Consider the following 11,541-nt stretch of genomic DNA (forward strand, 5'->3'; position numbering starts at 1 on the left):
ACTCTTGGCCAAAATACAAGTATCACATGTGAAGTCGGAGTCTTTGAAACCTGAGAATAAATCTGGTATAAGATGCTTCATATAACTAAAAGACGGATGTCCCAATCGACGATGCCACAACCAGATTTGCTTTTGTTTGCTATCAAAGGGATGTGTCACGCTGTTAGCCATGCCGGGACTGAAGTCATCGACATAATATAGCCCCCTCTCTTAGTACCACGACCAAGAATCTCCTTAGTGTGAATATCCTGAAGCAAACAACAACTCGGGTAAATGAGTACACAATAATTCAATTATTCAGTAAGCTGACTAACTGACAACAATTTAGTGGATAAAGATGGAACAAGTAAAGTATTAGCCAGTGTGAGAGAGGATGAGAGTGCAACAGTGCCAGCCCCTGTCACAGGATAAGTAACACCATTGGCATTTGCAATACAGGTTCGTCGAGGTTGTGTAGTATTCAGAAAATCATCAGGATCAAACGTCATATGATCGGTTGCACCGGAATCAATTATCCAGCTCTTGGAATCAATCTTATCGGAAGTATGGAATCCATAACCAGTACCATTATTGGTCATATTGCATTGTCCTCGATCTGTAAGAGTAGCCCACCAATTGGGGTAGCCATGCGATTTAAAACAAGTCTCACAAGTGTGTCTCGGATCACCACAATATGCGCAATCTGGTCCATGTGTCGGGGTCGTTAGTCTAGAAGTCATAATCTGGGCAGCGGAAGATGCATAGGATACAGGTTGAGTAGGAATTGGGATCGGAATCTGAGCCTGAGTCGAGGCCGGAGTCGGAGTCGAAATCGGGATCAGGGTCTGAATCAGAGACAAATTCAGGGTTGGGGTCATCATCGGAGTGGGGGTAGGGGTCGTCTTCAGAGTCGGGGTCGGGGTCGTCGTCGTCATAGTCGGGGTCGGGGTCGGGGTCGTCAAAAGAGGATCCTGATTCTGGATCAGGTTTGGGGTCAAAGTCTGCATCTGTAGGAGCGGAGCCATCTGGGCACTCAACTCAATGATGGTTGGTGGAGAATGAGAGAAGGAGTCGGTGGTGCTACCTCCATGAGGGTTGAAAAAATCATCAACCCCCATAGCAGCGGCGGGGGTTTGAAACTAGAGTTAGCAATTCCAAGATCGCCGCTCTGATACCATGCTAAAATATGAAAACTATGAGAGAATATTTGTTTGTGGGAATTTTCTGTGTATTATTCTCCTTGTAGGAGGTCATATTTATAATACAACGAAACCTGAATGGGCAAGTAAATAATAAATTCCTAAATCTATTTGCAGTAGGAAATCAGGAATTAAAGTAAATCAATTACAATTATAATAGGAATTCTTGGTGTGTAAGGAAAGTAAATATTCACAAGTCACGCCAACAAAAATTACCAAATTTATTTCTCTGGAAAAAGCATTGGGAAATAAATTCAGCTCCTTCGCGGCCATTATTGTCTTGAGTCAAAACATGAATTGGAGTGCGAGAATAGAGAAAGCGAGCTATTTTCCAGCTGCCCAAAACACAAGCGTATAAAACTGGAGTCATAGCGCCTGCGTTGGTCATAACACGCTTGGTAACTAAATTCTCGTTCTTTTTGACCATGCTGGCAACTATTGGGGCCATTCCTCTTATCAAAGCATAGAAAAAAGCTGTGAAACCATCGCCATCTTCAATTTCCAAGTCCTCTCCTGTCATCAGCTTCAACAACTCTTCCACAATGTGTAACTGCTTCCACTCGATTGCCACGTGAAGAGCTGTCCCACCGCTTGATGAACCTCTATGTGTTGATGAACCTCTATGTGTTAGTGACTCGGGGTGTCGATCAATATATTCCTTTGCAGCATTCCAATCACCAGACTTCAAACTTTCGTACAAAGAACCATGCTTCACATTCACAACGCTCTCATCATTATTATTATGCCTTCCTGTTTAAATTAAATATATCAAAACATATTTCTGTATTACTCAATAATTTCTCCCACATACAGCAACAAATAAACTTGACAAGAATATAAATGAAAAAAACACCACCCCAGTAATTGCCTAGATACATACTCTAAAACTAAAGAGAAAAATAATGCTACACCATCAATAACAAAATCAAGTATGAGTTCCAGTATGAGTATATATATATATATATATATATATATATATATATATATATATATATATATATATATATATATATACCTTCTTCAGGAGACGGCCTTAGCATTTCAGCCAACATATCCCAGGCAGTTGCCATGTTCTATCTGAGGAGCTAAAACTAGCTTGTAAATTCCCATATATATATATATATATATATATATATATATATGTGTGTGTTAAAACAAGCAATAAAAAGAAAATCAAAGAAATAAATATAACAAATATTAATGTTAAAACAAGCAACACTCACAGATTGAGTTGGGGCAATCTTCAAACATCGAAAGTCTAAACTCCCACTTTGCATGTGCGCATAGACTAGGCAAACAAACTCCCCTTCTGATTTATAGATAACACATAAACAAAGGGAGCTCCAATGGTTGACCAGGAATCTCGTATTCAGTGGCGGATCCATTAAGTAAATGTCTTTGTCTTTTTACTTTCATTTATTTTATATTACTCCATTTACTTAAGTTTACAATGTAAATAAGGAAGTACCCCCCATTTGGATTCAAATAAAAATACTAGAAAATCAAATTCCCACCAAATCAAAATATGAAAAATCGGTTTTAATGCAAAATACGATTTATGCTAAAAATGATGGCTCATTAAGTCAATATATACTTCATACTAAAATCTCATAAAATCAAGTTTTCTTATTTGATGTGTACGGAATAAAAGCCGCCAAAAATTATCTTGAGAAAATGATTATTCCGAAAAACTATTTTTCATACTTAGTCAATATTGCACCTCCGTTAAAAAAATTCTGGGTCCGCCAGTGCTCGTATTATCTACAGTAGTAATAAGACAAATAATTTTTTATTTTTTATTTAAAGGAAAATAATGACATATAGTCATTTTAAAATTTAAATTATGAAATGCTAATGTGGATAAAAGTCAAAGCGTTTGCCACAATTATGGAACTTCTCAATATTTAATTTTTCACATTGCATTATTGCTGGGAGTTGTATCAATTATTTAACAAGTATTATGTTGAGGCATGAAATATAAAAGTGTTGCGTGCGTCTCGTGCCCATATTCAATTCGAGAAATATATGTTGAGGCAAAAACCCATTGGCGGATTTATGATGAGCAGATTGAATGGCATCCTCACAGTAACAGTCAATGGATTAATATTGTGAATGGTTGGGTTCAAGATCGACGATGGGACTGATTGGTGATGGCGGCATCGTGATGGTGACACTGTATAATAGCAGCGGTGATGGTGTTGATGCGGTGATGAAAGAAGGTGTTGCAGGACTCAGCCTAAATTAGAAAATTAAGTTGATAAAAAATAAAAAATAAATCAAGAAGTTAAAATAGATGAGTTGGCAAGTAACACGGTGTGCCACATCAGTTGGTATTAAAATGTTGGAAAACTAGTTGGTGCCCGTAGCATATAAATGAAACGAATCTTAATTATTCTTGAATCTTCCTTCCAGGAATAAATTTCGTGAGATTATTAGGAGGTAAATGTACATCTCAAACAAGGTTATGCTCAAATGTCTTTTTTCGGTTACAATGCTCAACTGCAAGAATTAGAGTACTGCTGAAAAACTCCGCCGATGTCTGATATTTAACCTCCTGAGTTATGAATTGCATGCGGAAGATGAAGCCGCTTTCAATGTACTATAATGTATAGCTTTTGAAATGGTTGATGCTCAGTGGCTTGCAATGCATTCCTACAAGCAGTTTAATGTAAATCTCTCTCTCTCTCTCTCTCTCTCTCTCTCTCTCTCTCTCTCTCTCTCTCAATGATTTCTATTTTCTGTTTCTTTTCTTCTAATGTGTTTCACAATAAAATTTAGAATTTATGAGGCTAATCTCTTTTTCTCCAAATCACCAACCCTTAATTTGTTGCTTTCAATCTTTTAGGATGTTCTACAAGCAACAAGGACACAACTGGAGAGAGAGCTGTCTTTAGAGATACTCAAAGAATACATGATTTACCAGCTTACAACCTATAGTACCAGTAGCTAGCTTTTTGTGTTTGTACAAAATCCATTAGAATATTACTCGAACTAGGAACATCTTCCAATGTATTAAAACATTTCCGCTATATATAATGGCTGTCCACAAACAGGGGAGGATCTTTCTCATGATTTCAATTGCATCCCCATGCATTCGGGATTTATAATGTGACCAAATTGAAGAGCTCGTAAGAATTGTTAAAAGCATGTGGTGATATTGATACATCGAAACCTTTTCATGTTTGTTAGAGTGAGCAGTGCCTTTGACTGGTTGCTAGACACGCATTGCACCTTTTTTATTGATCTAATCGAGATGACATCGATTTGAGCATCCACAATTATTTGGATTAAAAAGACAACTTAACGATTTATGAAAATAAATAAATAAATTTTCAAAAACTGAAGCCAATCACAAATTACTAGCAGTTTCATCGCATCTTAAGATTGTATACATATGCGCCAACAGGTGTAGCTCAATAAAAAAAATTGTTGACTTGCATAGTGATGGTTTCAAGTTTAAATCTCTATGACACATTGACAGTGTGTATGAGAAACCCAACCAATCAATGATTTCTATTTTTTTTTTTTGACTATCGCTTCTATTAAAAAAAATAAAAAAAAATCTATTGATATGTATCTACCAACCAATCAATCCAAGATTTGGATCTAGCAATTGATTTCTCATATTATAAATAGTAATTTGTCGGCTGCTTAGTGCTTAGTGTCAATTGATTAGTACCTGCTCCAGCAATTGTGTATAGATTTAACCAAAAAAGTTGGACATTAGTGTGGTATGTTACTATGCATCCCTTCTTTATATAAGCCGTGTTATAGGCTTTATAGCATATGCTCTGTTTGTGAGAACTCTAGAGAATCAAAATGGAAACAACAGAGGCTGAGGCAATGCTTAGAGGTCAAGCAGATATATGGAAGTACATGTTTGGCTTTGCAGATTCCATGGCATTGAAATGTGCTGTGGAGCTACGCATAGCTGATATAATACACTCTCATGCTCCTACTGATCATATGATCACTTTGTCCCAAATAGCCTCACACTTAATAGCACCCTCTCCAGACATCACATGCCTCACACGCATCATGAGACTTCTCGTCCGCCGAAACATCTTCGCCGTTCATCACCCGTCCGAAGGGGGAGAACCCGTCTATGGGTTGACCTACTCGTCACGATGGCTGCTACATGACTCGGAGATGAGCCTAGCTCCAATGATTGTGATGGAGAATCACCCCTCCCTAATGGCGCCATGGCACTATTTCAGCCAATGTGTCAAAGAAGAAGGGCCTTGGGCCTTCAAGAAGGCGCATGGGCTTGAGATTTGGGACTTTGCCTCTGAAAATCCAGGGTTCAACAAATTGTTCAACGATGGCATGGCCTGCACGGCTAGGATTGTGATGAAGGCAATACTCACAGAATATGGACACGGGTTTGATGGGGTGGGGTCCTTGGTGGATGTAGGCGGTGGGACCGGAAGTGCAGTGGCTGATATTGTGCAGGCCTACCCCAACATCAAGGGTTTCAATTTTGATCTGCCACATGTTGTAGCCACAGCACCAGCGTACCATGGAGTGTCACATGTTGGAGGTGACATGTTTGAGGACCATATTCCAAATGCTGATGCTGTTTTCATGAAGGTATGTCATGAAAAAAAAAAAAAGGTATGAGAAAGAAGCTAGGGTTTATTGGCTTATTACAACTAACTTTTGATTGAGATTATGCAGTGGATTATGCACGATTGGAATGACTCTGATTGCATCAAGATTATGAAGAACTGTCGAAAAGCAATACCAGAGAGAGGTGGGAAGATCATGATCGTTGATATAGTTCTAGAGCCAAGTGGTGATGGGGTGCTGGACGACACACGATTGGTGCTTGATCTAGTGATGATTGCACACGCGTCAGGTGGAAAGGAGAGGACTGAGAATGAATGGGAGAAGATACTGAAAGAAGGAGGTTTCCCTCGCTACAAAATCATCAAAATTCCAGCTCTGTTATCCATTATTGAGGCCTACCCGGTATGATTTAAAATTTAAATCACAGTGTGAAGTGTTGTAGTTATTAATAATATGGCACTGGCAGCTTATATTTGTGACGTGATCTTATCCAACCTTGTTTTCCAGTTATAATGTCAATGATTTGTTTCAATTATAATGTCACAGGATGAATATTTCTGGCATTTTGGGACTGTATTTTAGCAATATAAAAAAAAACTAATAGAATTTTATTTTATTTTATTGTCTGGGAAAGCGATAATATTTTGTTGATAGTGAGAAAGTAACAAGTAAAAAAAACGATAGCCATCAAAAAGAATCTTTCCCTTGATAGAGCACCCCCGGTCCCCAAGGGTCTCAATCGTAAAAACCCACTAATTACAACCCTCAAACAAAAAATATCAATAATGATTAATGAAATCTGAAGTGTCCTCAAATCAGATGGAAAGGCCTCCGCAGTGAACCACACATTTTGCAAGATGATGGGCCATGCCATTCGCAGTACAACGAATATGGGTAAATTCATCTCCAATTTCTTAAGAACACAAAATTTTAGTATCCTCTACAACTAAACCAATGACAAAACGATTCAATAACGGAGAGACTAATCGATGTGATGATGTGAAGAACATCATTCTAAAAAATAACATTAGTCAATCCCCTTTTCACCTAAAAAATAGCACCTAACCTAGCAACCAACGCCTCTGAATGAAGAAACATGAAATCTCTTTTTATTGCTCACGTTTGCATATCCATACCAAATCAAGCATATACCTACTAGTTGTCCTTATGCTCGTCTATAGAAGCGAAACGGAATTTTTAATTGTCCACTAACCATTATATAGATACATTAAGATTCTCCTCAATCTAATGAGAAATTGTAGAATAGAACTGTATTGCCATGTTAGTTTGTGATACTCTAATTCAAAATTTGTTATATGTTATTTTTCAGAATAAGTAAAAAAAATTTACAGCTGGACAAGAAACACAATTATTATATTTTGAAATAAAATTAAGAAAATAAAAAATCAGGAGAAATAGAGAATCATCCGGAAAAAATCACGTGTCAATGGTATTGAATAAAATTGGACTCATTTTCAATGCTTATGAGATCTTGCTGGTGGTTCCATGGGTTCAGGTTGCAGTTTTAGAGAGAGAGAGAGAGAGAGAGAGAGAGAGAGAGAGAGAGATAGGAGAGGAGAGGAGAGGGGCTGCAGTGCTGGGTAACGGGTTGAGTAGGGTGGGAGGTGCGTGGCAATTGCGGCGTCTTCCTTGTCCTTTTATGTCTTTGTCTATTTATTTTTTCTGTAGTTTTATTATGAATATAAAAAAGAAGTTTTAAATCTAGTTGCATGACAAATTTTGAATGGAAGTATCAAACACTTTGTATGTGTGAGAGAGAAAGAGAGATCAAATGGAAGCATATCAATTTGATGAAACACTGGTAAGAGGTCACACAATTAGTTTTGCCTCTCATGTTTGGGTTTGTAAACTGCATGGCATTAAAATGTGATGTGAACCTCCACATTATCAATTTACACGCAAGTCTAAATTTCAGTGAAATTTCATGACATAACATGTCTTTATTACAAAAAGGACTGTTTTGGACGGAACATTAGACTAAAATTGGGATGTCCTTGAATTTTGATGCATTCCAAAATTAAAACAAATTATAAGGACTGAAAGTGACTTTTACCCCCTTTTTTTAAACGAAATTTCACATCAAATGAAATGAATTGGGATAATAATTTCAAATTTTACATGCAGTGGGTGTTGCATAATTAGAATGATGAAGTTTGCCTGAATGTTTTGAAAAATTGCCGGAAAGCAATACCGGAAAAAAGGGGAAAAGTCATAATTATCGATAATGTTGTAGAGCCAGAGAATGATAGTCCATTGGTTGATATGCGGTTAGTGTTGGATTCGTTGATGATGGTTCACACACCGAGCGAAAGGGACAGTACGGAAAGCAAATGGAAGAAATTGTTAGAGCATTTCCAGTGCAAGGGGTCAGCCCGGGCAGGAGGGGGCCCTAGGCCTCCGAAGCGCTTTCAGCGTAGAAATGCAGCCCAGGCAACAGGTGGGGGACACCAACCTGGGCAAATCCAGCTCATGCTATTGCCTGAAGGCTGATGACGTCAGCGCTAACACAAAGCTAGCGTCAATGCGCGAGTTTGAATTTATTTTACCGTTGGCGCGTGACGTGCACACGCCAACGGTAAAAAAAATTCAACATTTCGTGCGCTGATGCTAGCCCTGCTTTCCCCCAACCATAAGAACCATGTGGCACTTCCTTTTTTTTTGGGGGGTGGGTGTATGATCCATTATTTCTCTTCCAGTCCAACGAATGCCATTTTTTCTGTAAAAAAAAAAAATACCAAAATATTCTAAACTTTTTTCTATAAATACCTACCAAAATTATTCACTTTCCACACCAAATTTTCTACTACTAATGTAAGAACCCAAAACAAAATATCTAAAAAGAAAGAAAATATCTAAAAAGTAAAGAAAATATCTTTTAGCGAAAAGACAATTTTGCCCTTGCATTATTTAATAGGGGAAAAGTTGACTTTTTGATCGGGAAAGAATTTGGTAATTTCGATTATGCCGTTGCGTAGAGCACGGCGAAACGAGTCCGTAGACACGGAGTAGACCCGAATCGGAGTTGTAACGAAGGAGTTATGGTCAAAAGAGTCTCAGTGGCAGAACCGTAAATATTTCGAAGTTCAGTTTTTATAAACCCAGCTGCACTCTCTCGAACCATCTCGACCAGCCGACTTTAGAGAGCGATTTCTCCCAACTCAGACCACCGTTTCAGGCAATACCGGTCCCAAACGAACCACCTCACTTCCCTCTATCAGCCCTGCCCCTCCTCAGCCTCCATCCGCCACTGTAGTAGCCGGAAACTTCCACGAAACAGGCCGGGTCCGACAGTTTTTCCGAAAATTTGTGGGAGCTCGTTCTCCTTCGTTTCTCAACCAAATCGATCGAGTAAGGTATGGTTTCTCTGCTATTTTTCGTGTTCTAGATGATGGGTATATGAGCTTCGATCGATTTTAGCGTTAAGGGGTTAAATTTTCGACTTGAAGTTTGGCCGAAACTTCGGCCCTTCGAAACTACCATTTCCGGTCACTTTTTGGGGTAGTCCAAGAACAAAAGTGACTCCAAATGGGGTGTTTTACCTAGGGTAGGAGTTTGGAGTCTCGGTTCCACGATTTTTTCGGCACACCCGAATCGCTTTGGACACCCGATCTGCCCGCGCGTGTGGCAGCGCGTGGGTCAGGGTGGTGGCATGGTTCTGGCCAGTTTTGAGGTCCTCGTGTCGTCACGAGTACGTGGGATTTCGCGGATCTCGATTCGGAGTCCGTTTGAGCCCCGAACGGATTTTCCATATCGCGCGATCCGTGGGTGCAGTGTCGTGTGATCGTTGGATTGCGCTGAATTTTGGATAGGTCGGTCTACGTGACTTCAGGATCGCGTAGGATTTGACGGATTGCGAATCGGAGTCCCGGATACTCCGGAATCGCGAACCCTGGGGCTAGGGTTAGGGTTTTAAGCGATAACGCGATTTTAGCCAATCCGACCGTCCGATTCGGACCAATTTCGCAGAACTTGGTTCCCGCCCTATGAGAAACTTTTCGGGAAGCTCAGCTTGGCCATCGGAGACCGTGGACCCACGGGGTCCCGGATCGGCCTATCGAGCAGCTCATGGCTTATCGAGGTTCTCTCTTGAGGCCGGCCTAACTGTTTAAAAAGCTGAGGCGGGCATATGAATAACTTGATTAAGTGTTTGTATTTCTAGGAGCCGGGGGCAGGGTGTTTAGTTAAATTTCGTTTTATTCAGCAGTTTATTAATTTAATCTTTCGGGGTAATCAGGCACCAGGAGCTCGGCAGAAGTGTAAAGGAGACCTCTGAGGGATCGAAGTAGCTTGGACCATCTGTGAGTGGACCTTCTTTCATAAATCAGATTTCATGAATGAATTGATGTGCTTTTATATGAATTGATGTGCTTTTATATAAAATAGATTTTATAAATGATTTTATATAAATGAGTTTTATAAATGAGTTTATTTGAGTAAGTTTCTTCATTCAGTCTTTGAGTAAGTTTTAATACGATCTTGAATATGATCAGTACAATAATAATTCTATAAGTCGGTGCTGCTTATTTACCAATTACAGAAACAGAGTTTGAGTTTTGAATCAGTTAAGACCGCAGCACGACTTGAGTTTTACAGTTATTATTCAGATATTTCTTTTTAAAAGGACATTATTTTAAAACCACCTCGTACCCGTTTTTCTTTATGGTGATTACCCAGAGTCGGACCGATGTCTACGGACATCCAGTCTGATTATAGTTCAGTCAGTGCACTTGACTTGCCTCACGAGTTTCGGGGACGCTCGGACCGTGAGTGCCAGGATTTGCGGCTCGGCAGACTTGGTGTCCCGAGACCTGCCAGGATTGCGGCTCGGCTGACTTTATGTCCCCGAGACCTGCCAGGATTGCGGATCAGGCTGACTACGGTCCCCTGCATCCTGCCAGAGCGACTCGAGTTGACTTGGTGTCATCGAGGAATCTGCCGGCGGGACAGGCTGATCATAGTCCCCTGATTTCGCCAGTTTGCGGCTCGGGTAAGTCTGTGTGACGCCCGAGACCCTGCCAGGGAATTGACGGAAATGACAGGGGTACATACTGGTGGTATTTTCAAAGGATTCTGAGTTTCTTTATTAAATGTTGATTTTCAGCTATAATAAATCAGTTTTTCTGATTTTTCGGACATAGATCCCTTTATATTTATTCAGTTATGAAAGGTCTGAGTACAGAGTTTTTATACGCATTTGATTTCAGTACTTTTATGAAAGCTTTGAATTCAGTGGTTTTTGTATGAAACTTTCGAGCTTGAATATGACTGATATAGAATGCCTTGAATTGACTATGCGTGATGTAGAAAGTAAGTATTCAGTTTTATTTACTTAAATTTCTTTTTTTACAATGGGGGATATTATGTTTATGAGAATTATTTTTGAAGAACATTATTTTTGGTCCACTCACATTTTCAACTTGTTTTTCGCCCCCAGGCCGTAGAAGTACGCGGGATCCACCACCGGGCCAATTATAGTTTCCGCGCCAAGGTAAAGTTTTACAGAAAATCCTTGCAACCTTGAAAACCCTAGAAAATGCTCTGATATCATGTTGAACATAAGGAACTGAGGTTGGAATCTGTTTGTTGACTTAGTCTGGCTGTTGGTAGGGTTTTTGAGATTGTTCGACAGGTGAAAATTTTGGGATAAGTCAAAAATACAGGGGAGACTCTGCCGAATTTTCGGCAGAAGTCTAAGGAAAATTTAAAGAAAAATTGAAGTAAGAAGGGTAAAAAGGTCATTTGTGCCCGACATTCGCCAGGTGTCGGACACGCA

At 39.5% G+C, this 11,541-nt stretch overlaps 1 protein-coding gene across 1 annotated transcript; it reads left to right on the forward strand.

Moving 5' to 3' along the window:
- Positions 1–4,844: 4,844 nt before the first annotated feature.
- LOC117622269 (xanthohumol 4-O-methyltransferase-like) lies at positions 4,845–6,301 on the forward strand. Its single transcript, XM_034352876.1, has 2 exons — positions 4,845–5,768; positions 5,856–6,301. Exons 1-2 carry the CDS (start codon positions 4,998–5,000, stop codon positions 6,153–6,155), a joined length of 1,071 nt encoding a protein of 356 aa, XP_034208767.1. The 5' UTR covers positions 4,845–4,997; the 3' UTR covers positions 6,156–6,301.
- Positions 6,302–11,541: the final 5,240 nt, after the last annotated feature.

Source organism: Prunus dulcis, chromosome 3, assembly GCF_902201215.1.
Source record: "Prunus dulcis chromosome 3, ALMONDv2, whole genome shotgun sequence".
NCBI classification, from domain to species: Eukaryota; Viridiplantae; Streptophyta; class Magnoliopsida; order Rosales; family Rosaceae; genus Prunus; species Prunus dulcis.

What these genes read in the sequence shown, in the direction of transcription:
- LOC117622269 (XM_034352876.1), top strand. Translation starts at nt 4,998, where the DNA reads ATGGAAACAACAGAGGCTGAGGCAATGCTTAGAGGTCAAGCAGATATA. An exon ending in CTGATGCTGTTTTCATGAAG is followed by an intron (nt 5,769 to 5,855) that starts GTATGTCATGAA and finishes GAGATTATGCAG; the next exon opens with TGGATTATGCACGATTGGAA.